The sequence below is a fragment of the Macaca thibetana genome, chromosome 5 (genome assembly GCF_024542745.1).
Source record: "Macaca thibetana thibetana isolate TM-01 chromosome 5, ASM2454274v1, whole genome shotgun sequence".
Taxonomy (NCBI): domain Eukaryota; kingdom Metazoa; phylum Chordata; class Mammalia; order Primates; family Cercopithecidae; genus Macaca; species Macaca thibetana.
Window position 1 is genome coordinate 145,882,190 of NC_065582.1, and position 16,345 is coordinate 145,898,534.

Consider the following 16,345-nt stretch of genomic DNA (forward strand, 5'->3'; position numbering starts at 1 on the left):
GAGGCGGCAATCCCATTAGTCTTTTTCTTTCTTTTTATAACTCTGCAGCTGCACCCTGGCTTTGACTTGTATCGTGAATGGGGGTTCTGCCTGCTTTCCTCATGCTGTTCTCTTTTAGGTTTTCTTAGGCCATTGAGCAGTTGGCCCCTCCTCCAGCCGAGCTCTGACACAAGAGTAGTTTGTAAGATTCTCTCTAAAGTTCAGATCCTTGCTGCTGCCTGTTAGTTAGTTGCTTTCAGAAAGGAATTGTTAAGTGTCCTGAGGCCTTTCCTAAGAGGTTAGAAGCAAAATGTGTTGTGAGGAAAACAGCCCTAAGTACGTGTTTGTAAATGTGGTCTGTAATTTTGTGAAAGTTATAAGTAAAAGAGAGTGTGAATTAAATGCTTAAGAGGGGAAAGACTTTCCGTAAAGCATCAGCCAGTATCATCAAAGAAGGTGTCATGGTGTGTAGCTCTGTAAGAACCCTACTTTCCTTTTTGTTTCCTTTTTCTTTTTCTTTTTTTCTTTTTCTTTTTTTTTTTTTTTTTTTTTTTTTTTTTTTTTTTTTTTTTTGAGACAGAGTCCCTCTCTGTCGCCCAGGCTGTAGTGCAGTGGCACAATCTCGGCTCACTGCAACCTCCACCTCCTGGGTTCAATTGATTCTCCTCCCTCAGCCTCCTGAGTAGCTGGGACTACAAGTGCACACCACCACACCCGGCTAATTTCTGTTTTTTTAGTAGAGACGGGATTTCACCATGTTGGCCAGGCTGGTCTCGAACTGCTGACCTCAGGTGATCCACCTGCCTCGGTTCTCCCACAGTGCTGGGATCACAGGCGTGAGCCTATAATCCCGGCCTAATTTTTTCATTCTCATTTTGCAGATGTGAGAAACCCACTTTTGTAACAGCTGCCACGATTTTTAGTTCCAGTTTTTCTGCAATGGGGATAATCTATTTAATAGGTATTTATTGGACACCTGCCATGTGCTGGGCATTGGTGCTAGTATAATATTAAGTGGTATAATAAATACAACAGGTGGCTTCTTCCTTTCTTGGAGCCCACACTATGCTGGCGTGGGGCCCATTGCAGGTCCTCTGCACTGGAGCATCCCTGGGAAGCAGTGTGGATGACACCGAGGTGAGACAAGAAGATACTGCTGCTGCCCTGGAGGTCAGCTAAGCGCGTGGCAGTAGGTGCAAACAACAAGGGGCCTCAGGTCATCTGCACTCCAAGGGTGGAAGTATTAATCAGACCAGTGGGCCACTGGGCACTAAAGTCGGTCATCTTGAACTTGCTTACTTTGATCCGTGGATACCTCTCAGAGGAGCCTGCAGCTGCAAGGAGGGGCAGAGCTGAGTTCTAAAGAGTTCGAACATTGGCATTGTTGATTTGAATGGGGTAATTCCAGTTTGTAACAAAAACTATCAGTCATGCAGCCTCCTTGTCTCACCTCTACAGCTTGACAACCCCTCCAGGAAATGAATTTCTCTTTTTTTTTTTGCAGATGGAGTTTCACTTTTATCGCCCAGGCTGGAGTGCAGTGGCATGATCTTGGCTTACTGCGAACTCTGCCTCCCAGGTTCAAGCGATTCTCCTGCCTCAGCCTCCCAAGTAGCTGGGATTACAAGTGCCTGCCACCACGCCTGGCTAATTTTTTTGTGTTTTTAGTAGAGACAGGGTTTCGCCATGTTGGCCAGGCTGGTCTCGAGCTCCTGGCATTAGATTATCCGTCCGTCTTGGCCTCCCAAAGTACTGGGATTACAGGCATGAGCCACCACGCCAGGCCTAGGAAAATGAATTTCATTCTGTACCACTGGCTGAGCAAAGCTTTATGTCTGGCCAGTCTCCCGAGTGTTAAGAGATGACTTAACTATGTCCCTATTTACTCTCCATATACATTTCGTGGGTTTTGGAGAGTAAACTGATGGCACATAACCTCTTATCTAGGTTTTCAGATTTTTCCACAAATCTCTAGGATCACAGAAAAACATACTAAGTAGTAGTGTAACTTGTCTTTTTAAAGGGCCTATGTTGAACACAGAATATGACATATTTGAGAAGTTCTTAGACTTTTGGATTCCTTGGGCCCTAACATAATACCTAGTATAAGATGCCCTCCATAAATAACCCAGTTGTTGAATGGGCAGATGAATGAATGTAGATTAAAATACTTCATTGTCTACTTTTAGGGTTTAGTTTTGACCATCCATGTGCTTAATGTTTATAGTCTAATGGTTAATATGCTGTTCGGCAGATAAGGAACATCCATGTGTCAGGCACCTTGTGAGGCAGCATGAAGGACTGAGACAGACAAGGTCCTGTTCGAAGAGGCAGGAGATAAGCTGGAAAAACAACTCAGGAAGCAAGATGATACAGGTTATGCCGAGTGCCTTGAAGACCATCAGCAACATGATGCAGCAGAGTAGCTCAGAGGGGAAAGGGGCCATCAGGAGGCAGCCCATCCTTGGAGGCGACATTTGAGCTGGGCTCGAAGGCTGAGAAGCCAGCCACATGGGGAGTGAATAGAAAGCACTGAGGAACGGCTGGGCATGGTGGCTCATGCCTGTAATCCCAGCACTTTGGGAGGTCGAGGCAGGTGGATCACCTGAGGTTAGGAATTCAAAACCATCCTGACCAACATGGTGAAACCCCATCTGTACTAAAAATACAAAAAAAATTAGCCAGACATGGTGGTGCATGCCTGTAATCCCAGCTACTCGGGAGGCTGAGGTAGGAGAATCACTTGAACCCAGGAGGCAGAGGTTGCAGTGAGCCAAGATCATGCCATTGCACTCCAGCCTGGGCAACGAGCAAAACTCCATCGCAAAAAAAAAAAAGAAAGCACTGAGTAAGTGGAGCACTCAACATGCACAAGGATGAAGAGGAAGCCAGTGGTTTGTGCTGGAAGAGGTGGATGGGGACAGGATCCATTAGGGCTTCTGGGCAGTGGTTAAAGGTTTGCCATGAAGTACCTATGAAGAGGGTTAACCAGGGGAATGCCATAATCTAGTTTATTTCCTACAGAAAGATCTCAGGGAATGAATGTTGGGAACAGGAGTGGAAACCGAGGGACCAGTTGGCCAGCCCTGGTCCGGGAGAGATCAGTGACGTGGCAGAGGGCATGAAGAGAAGCAGGCAGATGGGAGAAACGTGGAGGTTGAACTCGCCAAGTTGACTGTACAAGACGCAGGAAGGGGTGTGATCTAGGACCACACCTGATTACTTTGATGCGTTGTTTATGTCTGTAGAAAATACATGCTAATAGAAGTAATGACTGTTCGAGGACAAAGTTATTAAGCCATGGAACAACTCTCTTTACATTTATGTTGTGTGAAGACCTTGATTTGGGCCAGACATGGTGGCTCATGCCGGTAATCCCAGCACTTTAGGAGTCCGAGTGCCCCCAAAGGATCACTTGAGGCTGGGAGTTTAAGACCAGCCTGGGCAACGTGGCAAAACCTTGTCTCTACTGAAAATACAAAAATTACCTGGGCATGGTGGCGCATGCCTGTAATTCCAGCTACCAGGGAGGCTGAGGCACGAGAATCTCTTGAACCTGGGATCGCGCCATTGCACTCCAGCCTGGCCGACAGAGAAACACACTCTGTCTCAGAAAAAAAAAAAAAAAAGACTTTGACTTTTCTTTGGTTTTCCAGTGTAGATGAGCAGACGTATCCATCCAGTGCAATCGTGTGTATTTGGCCATTTTTCCAAGATGTTTTCACCCTTCCATACCCTTTCTGTCCTTCTCAACTGGTTATGAGACCTTTGAGCATTTTTCTATGTTCTGGCGTGAAAATAAAGAATCAGACTAAGAAGAGGAGATAGGTTTAAGCCTTAATTTATATGGAATTGTTCTACCTTTGTTCCCAATTTATAAGAATCCATTCATAATTACTTTTTTTTTTTTTTTGAGACAGAGTTTTGCTCTGCACTCCCAGGCTGGAGTGCAGTGGCACGATCTCAGCTCACCACAATCCCCGCCTCCCAGGTTCAAGTGATTCCCCTGCCTCAACCTCCCAAATAGGTGGGATTACAGGCACGCACCACCACGCCCCACTAATTTTTTGTATTTTTAGTAGAGACGGGGTTTCACTATGTTGGCCAGGCTGGTTTTGAACTCTTGACCTCAAGTGATCCACCCACCTCAGGGTTGGGATTACAGGCATGAGCCACTGCGCCCGGCCCCATATTTACATTTGAAGTTTCTTCACATGCAGCGTCCTCTGTAGTTCCGAGTTGATATTCTCTCATAAATATAAAATTTGTTCCATATGTATTTCAATTAAAAGAAAGTAACTTTCTTAGTAACTTTGCAGGAAATTCAGTGAGCATTTTGAGAGCTGGAGAAGCCATTTCCTTATAGATGTAAAGCAGAACTAAATACTGAGTTTCTGATAGGATTCTCTGCCCCCTTCTTCCAGCTGCAGAATTGTGAACTTGAAAGCTGATGACATGTTTGTCAGAGAACTTGAGTTTTGAGGTAACTTTGGTTTGGTTTTGCAATATATATATATGCATAGAAAATATTCCTTCTGCAGTCAGTATTTTGAGCAGATGGGAAAGGGCAGGAGTGACTGGAGCTGCCAGCCATTTCAATCTAGACGCCTGGACTGGGTACCTTATAACATGTAAGCTTGTCTGGGGATGAATAAATTATAGCAGTTGAAATAATTATGATAGAGGACAAGCAGCAGCCGAGGGCACAGTTGACAACGGGGCCAAGTTGGCCTGATTCTGTCATATCGGAGCATGCATCTGTTTGCCAGGTTACCTGAAAATGCTGTTTTCGAGGATTCTGGTGTGTTTTGTTTTTCTTCGCCCTCCCCCTTAAAACATTGTAAGAGCTATCGCCTGCTAGTGACCTTTTAGAAATAAAATGGCTGGGGCAGACGTCCGCATGGCTGCTGCTTCACATGTTGGGCATCCGTGTAAGATTTCAGTTGAGCAAAAGGTTGTTTGGTTCTAAAGCATTTGCAAGTTGTAAACGCTCTTACTCCTGCATCCAGTGCTCTTACTCCTGCATCTTGGTGGAAGAGTTTCTAGCCAGCCCTGGAGTTTGTCACCTGTAACAAGAATTATTCTACCATCTCAGCCAGTCACAGGGTCCCTCGATTGGTTTACACTCTGCTGTTAACATTTTGAAAATGTTCATTGTTTTTTTGACAGGGAGCCTTGCATTTTCGTTTTGCACTGGGCTCCACGAAGTATGTAGCCAGTGCTGTCCATATCGTTTGTTGCACCCTGGAAACAGATTGTCCTCTAGAGCAGGGGTTGGCAAATTTTTTCTGTAAAAGGCCAGATTTTTTTTTTTTAATTATTTTTTTGAGACAGTTCTCACTCGGTCACCCAGGCTGGAGTGCAAGTGGTGTGATCACAGCTCACTGCAGCCTTGACCTCCTGGGCTCAAGCAGTCCTCCTGCCTCAGCCTCCTGAGTAGCTGAGACTCACAGGCACCACCACACCTGGCTATTTTTTAAAATAATTTTTGTAGAGATGAGGTCTCGCTATGTTGTCCATACTGGTCTCGAACTCCCAGGCACTGGCCACATACTAAATATTTGAGGCTCTTGGAGCCATGCAGTCTCTGTTACAACTACTCAGCTCTGCAGTTGTGGCGCAAAAGGAGCTGTAGCCTCTGCATACGTGAATGAGTGTGGCTGTGGTCCAATACTCTTCATTCACAGAACAGTGTGAGATTTGGAGGGGACCATAATTTGCTGATCTCTGATCTGAAGGACCTACATAGAACCCTTAATGACAATTCAAATAGGGATTTCGTCACTTGGAAGTAAGAAGGTTCAGTCATCTTTGCCCAGCTGTGTGTTGTGTTGAAAATTAGCCCCCAAAGAGACTTCCTGCAGAAGGTCAGGGTCTTTGAGCCTCTTTTTTTTTTTTAGTATGACATACTTATTTTAGTTGTCAAATATGGACAATAACAGGAAGCCAAACTCAAATAATAATAATAGGGTGTTACAAAGCCGGGCATAGTGGTACCCACCTGTAGTCCCAGCTACTCTGGAGCCTGAGGTGGGCAAATCACTTGAGCCAAGGAGTTTGTGTCCAGCCAGGACAACATCTAAGACTCCGTATCTTAACAAAAACAAAGCAGGATGTTGCAGCAGTGGCATTGTGGTTTTTGTTTTTTAAAGATTCTTCATCATATTCAATGAAAAAGGAAAAAAAAGATGCAGAAACAAAGAGACAAACTGCCTATAAAAAGTAACCTGAATAGCAGGGCACGGTGGCACATGCCTGTAATCCCAGCACTCTGGGAGGCTGAGGCAGGCAAATCATCTGAGGTGAGGAGCTTGAGACCAGGCTGGGCAACATGACGAAACCCCGTCTCTACTAAAAATACAAAACTTAGCTGGGTGTGGTGGCGCCAAGTCATCGCAGCTACTCGGGAGGCTGAGGCAGGAGAATTGCTTGATCCTGGGAGGCAGAGGTTGCAGTGAGTTGAGATGGTGCCACTGCACTCCAGCCTGGGCAGCAGAGTGAGACTCTGTCTCAAAAAAAAAAAAAAAAAAGTAACTTTAGTAAACAGAAAGAGTACATATTCTTTCAAACTGTATCAAGAAGTTAACTCCTGCCATTATACTCTATTACCTCTGAGGGGGTGGGAGGAATACTTTGTGGGCGCCCCAAAGGGCAGCTTTTCAGTCCATCACTGCCTCAGCACGTATAGGAATGTGTTGTCTTGGGTCTTTTCCCAAAATGATAAGCAGGGGTTTATTTCTCTTAGAGCACAAATATAAAGAAAATTATCTGGGGATAAATCTTGATAGAAATCAATATACAAGGGAAATTGATATATTGACTTCTTCAGGAGCAGAGGAGCTATTTCTCATTTAGACAAATGTTCCAAAGAAGGAATCTCGTTAGGAGCTCTGGCAACATCATTGTTGTTTCTGCTGGAGATGATCAGAGTATAGATTCGCTTTGCTTTTAAATAGAGTCATGAGAGATTAATAATCTTCTCAGAACTTGCCTCCTGCCTGTTCAGATGAAATATATGTTTTATTAACATTGTTTCAGCTGACATGAAAACAGGATGTGAACCAAAGTCATTTTAAAAGTGCTGTCTGCAATGAGCCATAGCAGGAGAAAAAGGAATCCAGCCACCTCCCTACTGTTCGTGGCATCATTCCCTTAGCTTCTTACCAACATGATCAGGAAGAAGGGAGTTCTCTGTTTCCCCTACTTAGTTATTCACATATTCAAAAATATTGATTGATTGCCTACTGTGTGCTTGACAGTGGTAAGTGAACGGGCAGAAAGGTTCTTGCTCCATGAGCTTTACTTTTTTGGTGGAGAGAGGGACAGGGTAGTTTCAGATGGCTGTGAATGTTGACAATGACTGCGGGATCCTCAGGGTTCTTTTGGAGGCAGTGATGATCAGGATGATGAGGGGAGGGCCTGGGGGAAAAGCAGACCAAGCGGCGGAACAGCAAGCCCAGAGGCTGTCAGGCAGGGGCAGGCTTGTATGTTTCAGAGCAAAATGGTCCCAGTGTGGCTGGAGGCAGGGAGTTTGTGGGGGGAATTGTAAGCAGGGGGGTCATGGAATAAGTGGCAACTGAGCAGAGGATGATAGGAAGGTAATTTAAACCAAACACAGCACTTAATTACTGTCACCAGCTCCAACAGTGATGGAACCAAAAGTCCAATAGGGACAGAGAGAAAGGCAGAGCAGAGGCTACTCCCAGTGAGGGGAGGGTCCTGAGCAGAGCCAATTAATTGGGAGGGAGCCAGGCTCAGGTGCTAGGTGCCCCAGAGCTACACGGCAGAGAAGAGCCCAGCCAGCAGGCCTGCGTTCTGTTTGCGGATCCACCACCTGCTAGCTGTGGGCTTTGGAGCAAGTCAACTTAAACTGTCTGACCCTTCGATTCCTCATTTGTAAAGTGAGAGCCGCGATGCATCCCCCTGCAGGGTTGTTGTGTGGCTTGGTGACAGTGCGTACCAAGAACGGAGCCTGGAGAGACAGAAACGAGCACAGTCAGGAGCCACGACTGTTACTTGGTTAGTGGTAATCAGCCTTCCTAGGGTTGGTGTCTGCTTTTCTTTAGATATTATTGAGTTTACATTATACCAGAAATACTTGTATCTAGATGGAAGTTAACAAAATTCAGGGCTGGGCATGGTGGCTCATGCCTGTAATCCTAACACTTTGTTTGAGAAGCTGAAGTGGGTGGATTGCTTGAGCCCAAAAGTTTGAGACCAGTCTTTGCAACATAGTGAAACCTCATTTCTGCAAAAAATAAAAGATTAGCCGGGTGTGATGGCAAACACCTATAGCCCCCGCTACTTGAGAGGTTGAGGCCAGAGGATTGCTTGAGCCCTGTAGTTTGAGGATGCAGTAAGCTATGATCAATGTACTGCACTCCTGCCTAGGCAACAGAGCGAGATCCCATCTCAAAAAAAAACAACAACAACAACAACAACAAACAAAATTCAAATGAAGGCCATATGTATTGGCTTTCCATGTTATCTACCTTAGTACTCCTTTGAACTGCACAAAGAAAGCCCGTTGAAAATTCAGAAAGTGATTTAAGAATATGCCATATCCACAAGAGGTCCTCCGCGTGGCTGGGTGCTTACCAGGTTTTTAAGTAGGAGTCTTGTCTGCACCTTGCCAGGAGTTTGTACCTTGATGGCGTTCTGGCATGGAAACCACTGTGCTGTCATTTTCCCTGCTCTGAATCAGTTCTAAATCCTTATGCGTTCCTGCGCTTTGTCAGATAGGAGCCTTCTGGTGTCAAGGTGTTTTGTTTTGTCTTTTTGAGACAGTCTTGCTCTGTCGCCCAGGCAGGAGTGCAGAGGCACGGTCTCAGCTCACTGTAACCTCTACCTCCCAGGTTCAAGTGATTCTTACATCTCAGCCTCCTGAGTAGCTGGGACTACAGGTGTGTGCCACCATGCCCGGCTAATTTTTGTATTTGTAGTAGAAACAGGGTTTTGTTATGTTGGCAGGCTGGTCTTGAACTCCTGGCCTCAAGTGATTCACCTGCCTCAGCCTCCCAAAGTGCTAGGATTACAAGTATGAGCCACCATGCCTGACCTAGGATTTTTTATTTTTGTTTTACCGTCTTGAGTTTCAGAAAGGAAGCTAACCCATGGTTTCACAGTTCAGGTAGAATTTATGTAACGTTATCCTTTCATTATACCCTAAACTTTAAAGTTGAAACTGGAACATGGCATAAATTATCTCTCACTTAACAACTAAATATAAGTTGTGTGTGTATTCTTCTTTCTCGCAGATATTCAGAGATGCAAGATTTTTGCATTTGTTTTTTTTAATCTGTGATATAGCACAGATGAAAGCTGAAGCTCATTAATTCTTGCTTAAAGTCTTCAAAGATGGACTTTTAAAAATACTCATTTCCTGGTTGCTTTTAAATATCCTTTTCCCCCTCATTAATAAGCGAACTGGTAACTCTTGTGTCTTCCCTCCAATGGCATGAGAAAGTCCTTTGTTTAGAAGAATGTGCCTTGAATTTCAATAACCTTAACCACTTTAAATCCTAGCTTTACACTCTTAAGTGCTGGAATTGTAACTTTCCCATCATGGCGTTGCTGGGCAGGACAGTGAGGTGGGAGGGGAGCTTGCTTTGGAAAGGAAGGCACGCTTGGTCAGAGGCAGGTGTTCATGTCACCGGTTGATCCTGGGAAGGATAGAACCTTTCCCTGAGATGAATTCTCTGAATATCAGCCAGAAATCAGATGATAAATTTGCATAAATTCATTTCAGTTCAGAGGCCTTTCACCTGTGGCATGTAGATTCTAAAGGGGCCTGGGGTTGAGTTTCAAGAATCACTGAACTGTTCCAGCTCTGCCCCCCTCCAAAATTGTGTATAAAATTGTGAGTCTGTGCACTTTTTTTGGGGGGGGGGAGTGTTTTCATCGGATGCAAAGGTGCCTTGATCCAAAACAGGTCAGGAACCTTTCCTTTCTCCTGGTGGAGCTCCCCTTCCCTCTCTCACGTAGTGGTTGGCCTGGCCTGCACTGTGAGGCCATACTCAAGCCGCCACCCTGTAGGAGCTTTCTGTGGATTAAATGATGGAATCTTTTGGCACTCTCAGGACCTGAGGGCCTCTGTGATTCCCATTTTACAGATGAAGAAACTGAAAAACAAAGAGGCTAAGGGCCCTGACCAAGGGCAGACAGCTAATCACACACACACGCGCGCGCGCGCACACACACACACACACCCCTGAAGCTGGAGGGAAAAAATAAACTGTCAGACTCAGGAGCTGGTGCAAGAATTTTCATGACGTAAAGTTTTGCAGCGTTTACTTCGTTGTCCTGTGGATAATGGTGAGATGTGTGCTCCAAAGGCTCGAGAGATGGCCAGTGATGAAAGACAAGCATCAAAAAGAAGGACGCAACACAGACTTCTGCAAAAATGGAGTGAGAAGTCTGTTGGCAAGTCCTTGCCTCGCGTGCTCAGTTTGTGAAAAGTGGACAGTCGTGCGCAGCATGAGAAGTAGGTGGCCGTGCCAGGGAACAGGAGACGGCGTCCTCTTCCAAAAAGCTGGAAGAGACATTGTCGTTCTGGTGTGCCGGGTTGTTTTTTTTGTTTTGTTTTGTTTTTTTGAGGAATTTTCTTTTCGTTTGGATTCCAGTTACACATGCCAAGTACTTGTGTTATTTCAGGCTTATATTAATGAAAACATTGCCAATTACTCCCGCATTTATTTTCCCAAGGAATAACCGCGGCGAGCATGCTGATCAGGCAGCCTGGGGGTGTGCGGCTCATGTGGAATTAATCTTGGGGTTTAATTCTTCCCACTGGCATCTTGTACAGCGAGAAGGGAGTAAGCTTACGCCTGGCACTACATTTAGCCTTCTCCACCCTCAGACGGGCTTGTCTTGTGCAGAAGCCCAGCTTTGAACTGATGTTTTCTTCCCAGCACATTTACAAGGTGCTGAACTGGAGTAGCTGCTGGCGCTGTCTGTGACTCTTCTGGGTTTTTGAATGACATTTCAAAGCTCACTCTGCGGTCTCTATTGGTGGCTGATTTTCACTTTGAGACTTAAATCAAGCAGTGTTTATTAACCCCAAATGAATTAACTGTGTTAAAAGTTTGCAGTATCGTTTTTTCCAAGTCCGCCTTCAGGGAAAAACACAGTAGCTACATCTGGATGGTATGTTTTTAAGTGAATCACTAGCAATGGATCTGATTTAAAATATCCAAGGCTACAATAATAATTATACACAAAAGAAACAGGTTGTATTCTCAGATTGTTAGGTTTTTAAAGTTTTTGTCACATACTACAGATAGGCTTTTTATTAAGAATAAGAAATTGAAAACATTTGGTATAATTAAAAGCAAGTCAAAGCACTAACAAATCCTTTTCTGATAAAAATCTGAGCACTAAGAAGTTCCTAGCGCATCCATTCTGAGTTTAGGAACCCAAGAATTAGGGAGGTTGTGTGACTTGCATAATGTTACCCAGCTGTGGATTCAGACTGGGACCAGCATCCAGGTCTCTGGGTCCTTTGCTGATCTTGTAAATTGCTACCCAATCATGGCTTTGATAGGTGGAACCGAGTAACACAGAGGGAACTGAGCCAAGAGGTGACTCTCCAGCATCGTATATCAGCTGGGGTCCAGCAAACCTGAGCAGAGGGCCCCTGCCCCTCCCCCAGGTCACTGTCCTTCCATGGGAGACAGTCCATCTCAAATGCTGCCCAGTACAACCCAGCCAAAGAGATGAAGCTGTTGGATGACGCAGTGATAATAGCTGTTAACATTACAGGTTATTGCAGCTTTGTTACATGCCCGGCACTCCCGTGCACACATCATCCCGTTTAACTTCATGCTTATAGTGCCCCTGAGCATTATGAGCATGAGCAGGTGTCCTTATCCCCTCTTCAATGATGAGGAAACAGGTTTCACAGGGCTTACCACGTAACACAGTGTGCCTGGCACACAGTGGGGCCCTGGAAATCTATGTTGAGTAAATAAAGGTAGGCAGTGTACTTGAAGGAATATAGCTACCCATCTGGATTTGAGCACAGCTGTGTCTGCCTCTTCAGCCCAAAGACCCTCCTAGGAATTTTTAGCCACCTCTTTCCTTACAAAAGTTCACCAAAAGAGAGAAATATTCCCTGTTCCTCTAAAACCCTAGGTACTTGGCCAAACCCTTTGGCCCTACCTTGAATACCTGTGCGTAGGGACTGTGTTTGCCATTTAGGAGACAAACCATTAGGGGGCTCTGCAGGACTGTGTAGAAATATGGAGTACCCATCATGGGTGCATCTAAGACGAATTCGAGTCCTGCAGCTTACCGTCAAACTCTCTTCCCCATGTAGTAGCTATGTGACCTGTTTCCTCAGCTGTCAGAACAGTAATACTGACCTTGTTCAGTTACTGTTAGGGGCCAGACAGAGCTCAATAAAGGGTAACTGTTGGCTGCTGTTATTGTAATCATTAATATTGGTCTTTTTAGCTGCCCTGGGGCATGCTGACCACAATGGCTTCCCTTCAGTACTGAGGTAGATTTGCATATTTTATCACAGAAGTCAAATGTGCTTATTGTGTAATTTTCAAAGAGATAAAGTAAAATCCCCTATAATCCCCTTTCCATATTACAGTTGACAGTTCGGTGTTATATTCCAAGTTTTTCACTGTGTATATATAAAAATACACATGCAAACATTTTGTTGTTTTTATGAGACCATGCATCTACAACTTGGCTTTGTTTTTGCCCCACTTACTAGTGTGCCATGGTCATTGTTCTGCCTCAGGGTGAGCAGCTCTTCCTTTCCACTTAATGACTTTGTGGTTCACTATCTGGTGCGCTTGGCATTTCATGCCATGATTTTAGCTCCATCCCTGCAGGGTCCTGCTGGCCGCTCCATGACCCTGGCCGTAGAGTGCCCGAGAGAATGGGTTTCTGTGAACATTGGGTTTCTTCCTTTCCTCCTCATTATCTATCCAGTACTCCCTGCCTCTTCGGTCCAGTTGCTCTATGTACGGTGCATGCAAATCGGCTGTGACAAGGCCAGAAAGGAATGGTGTGAACTCCATGGGTCAGGGGGTTAAGTGACTTCATTAGGGTCCCAGGCAGCTCTGGGCAGCTCAGGGAGGGAACTCCAAGAGTGTGGCCCCAACCAGACTTGCACTCTGCTCCTCTCTCCGTTCCATTCCTCTCTTTGCTGACACATCTCTGATCTCTCCCACTTTGAGCTGTCATCTCCTGTCTCTCCCACTTCCCACCCCTGCCCTTGGCCTTCTGTGCTGCCTCCCTCCCTCCCTGTTGCCCTGTAAGGATGCAACTCAGGAAAAGTGCCTGGATTCCAGTGGTGTAGCTCTGTTAATAGGGTGTCCGGAATGTCGGTAAAACAGGTAAGGTTGTGTCCATGCCGTTGTTTCTGTATGTTTTGTATTGGGAGCAGGTGGAGCTGGAAAATGAAGACACGTCCTCTGCCAGTGTTTACTGCAAACAGTTTCCTGTATTTGACTGTGATATTTGAAGCTTGATTACCTCCCCCGGTTGATATGTTGCCTCTGTAAATTCAGCTGGCATCTCTTGGCTTCATCGTACTGTGGCTCAAAATACACACTTCTGGGCGATACAGTTGACCTAAAATAAGCACAGAAAGCCTATTAATCGCTGCAGAGTTGGGAAATGAGATGAGCTGTCAGTGCTCAGACTCACTGTTAACGGGGCTGTGTTATTTGCGGGAAGCTGTGTGAATGCTAACGTGTTGTTTCTGCTCTGTTCCCTCACGCCTTCCCGGATTCAGAGAGAGGTAACCGGCCGATTTTCACTTCTCCCCGCTTTGTGGTGTCTTAACGTGTCTGGCAAAGCTCACTTGCTTTCTTCATGTCGCATTGCCATCCTCACAACCATCCTTGTCTTTGAAAGGCAGAACTTTTGTTTTGTTTGGTTTCATTTCGCCTTTTATCACCAGCATTTAAAACCGAGTCTGGAATTGCGTCTGCGTCCCTCATCCTCTACTGTGTTTGACCCTGGTTGTAGAAGGTGATGGGCTGAGTGATTAAGTCTAACACCAATGTGGTCAGTCTTACTAACGACTGAGAAAAATCTCATCAGCATGACAGGGAGTGAATGTGATGGAAATAGGGTATGTACCATATTGTAGAAGGAGGCTTTTCATGCTTCTGGAAAAATCACATGGCCAGGTGTGGTAGCTCACACCTGTAATCCCAACACTTTGGGAGGCCGAGGTGGGTGGATCACTCGAGGTCAGGAGTTCAAGACCAGCCTGGCCAACATGGTGAAATCTCATCTCTACTAAGAATACAAAAAATCAGCTAGGCATGGTGGTGGGCACCTGTGATCCCAGCTACTTGGGAGGCTGAGGCAGGAGAATCACTTGAACCTGGGAGGCGGTGGTTGCAGTGAACCAAAATGGCACCACTGCACTCCAGCCTGGGCAACAGAGAGATACCCTGTCTCAAAGAAAATAAATAAATGAAAAGAAAAGAAAAATTAATATTAGTGCTTATGTTACATATTCTCTAGAATTTGATTGGTAAGGGTTGGCACTAGGCTACTAGCCTAGCCAGCACTGATTCAGTTTCAGTGTCAGTTATTAGCCAAAATATATGGTCCTCCCTCCCCACCACAAGAAGGGTAGAACCACGGAAAAGACGAAACGAAAGCCTCAGTTGTGTTTTTCCAGTGCTCTGCGTGTCCGCCTGCCCATTTGATTGATTGGGGACTTTAAACTCCACGATTCCATAACTACCACTTAATAAAAACTACACTTTTAATGGAAGAAGGGAATTTTGAGATTTTTCTCCTTGAAAGAATGATGATTGTTCCTGCTGGGCAAAGTGGAGAGACAGGAAGGTAGATCTCCTCGTTGTGTCAGAGTTGGTCTCATGTAACCTCCCTGCCTGGTTGGGAGCTGGAAGTGATGAGTCCTCAGCCGGTATTTCCTGCCACACTGGTGGTGTGACTGCCCCCTGCTGGTGACTATTTTCCTCAGTGATGTGCTGCTGTCATTGCCCAGTGGTTAAGAGGGAGAGACAGCATAGATTGGGCGGTGACACCTCCAGGGCTGGTCTTCCAGAGAGTGTGATTAAGAAAATTTGCCAACTTCACTGACTTTTTAAATCACTTTGAGGAGACCCTGGCGGGGGGAGGTGGTGGAAGATTCTGGAGGCTGAGGGCTGTGCATGTGGATGTGAGCTCCTTCATGTAAAATAACAGCCAGTCCCATCAGAGTCAATGGTGAAGATATTTTCAGGTGTTTGCTAGTTCCTATCCTCCTTGTTTATGTGAGTGTCCTTGCTGGGAAGCACTTGCTGTGCATATTAACAGCAGGACTCTGTTGTAGAGAGGGCTACAGATTCTAGTTTGCCCAAGCCACCTCAATGATTGCAGGTGGTAGAATTTCAGATCTCTGTTTACACACTCTGTGTCTCATGAACGTGCCTGGTGAAGAATTCCCTGCCAAGCCTGTGTGTTTACCCAGGTGACGAGTACCTGGGATGCTCCTTTCAGAGGCTAAAAATCTTAGCATCTTTTTAAGCTTGCAAAGAAGGAGAAAGTAAGTTACGGTTACCAAGCAAGAGCCTGAACTTTGTGAAATTAGTGATGTGTGCATATGATACATGTGACATTGGGTTAAGAAGAACAGAAAACCAAAGTCTTCCGTGTGTGTGTGTTGTGGGGGGGTCATTCTGGATTGACCATCTAGAAAGATGAAGTTTCTCATGTACTTTCGCTTCCCAGTTCCTCCCACTCTCAGAACAAGATTTTCAAAGTGCAGTCAGAAAATCAAAGCATCCAGTCTTGAAAACAGGACTCATTCTTCCTCCAGACCTTGTACAGACTGTCAACCCACATTTTTGTGTAGCCCAGGAACCCTATAATTTCACCGTTCTCGTGTGGGCTTACCTTTTGAATTCTATTTTTGATCTCATGCTGGGCCCTGCACAGGTGAAACAAAGAAGAGAGAAAGCCCTTTGTCCTAAAGTGCCTGAAGTGCAATGTTTGGATCCAATCTCTTTGCTGCTGTCTTATCCTTGTTTGCAGATGGCACCTGCCCTTTGCAGTAGCATCAATAGCAAGATAAGCTGGGAGGAAATGGTCATTGGGTATATGTTAGCAAGTCTTAGTATTATTCATATGAGTACAAATATTTATTAAAAACACCCCTCGTGGGGCCAGGCTTATGCCTGTAATCCCAGCACTTTGGGAGGCCGAGGCGGGCGGATCACTTCAGGTCAGGAATTTGAGACCACCCTGGCCAACATGGTGAAGCCCCGTCTCTACTAAAAATACAAAAATTAGCCAGGTGTGGTGTCAGACGCCTGTAATCCTAGCTACTCGGGAGGCTGAGGCAGGAGAATTTCTTGAACCTGGGAGGCAGAGGTTGCAGTGA

The 16,345-nt window shown here is 45.4% G+C and overlaps 1 protein-coding gene across 11 annotated transcripts in view; it reads left to right on the forward strand.

Moving 5' to 3' along the window:
- APBB2 (amyloid beta precursor protein binding family B member 2) overlaps nt 1-16,345 on the forward strand; it is a 410,008-nt gene that overhangs the window by 365,726 nt on the left and 27,937 nt on the right. The window contains exon 1 of one of the 11 annotated variants that reach the window (XM_050790350.1): nt 13,357-13,738. The exons of the other annotated variants lie outside the window; for them this stretch is intronic. Within the exon in view, the coding sequence (XP_050646307.1) occupies nt 13,683-13,738 (56 nt within the window). The 5' untranslated portion in view covers nt 13,357-13,682. Of the gene's footprint in view, nt 1-13,356; nt 13,739-16,345 lie in introns of those variants that run through there. 11 annotated transcript variants of the gene reach the window in all.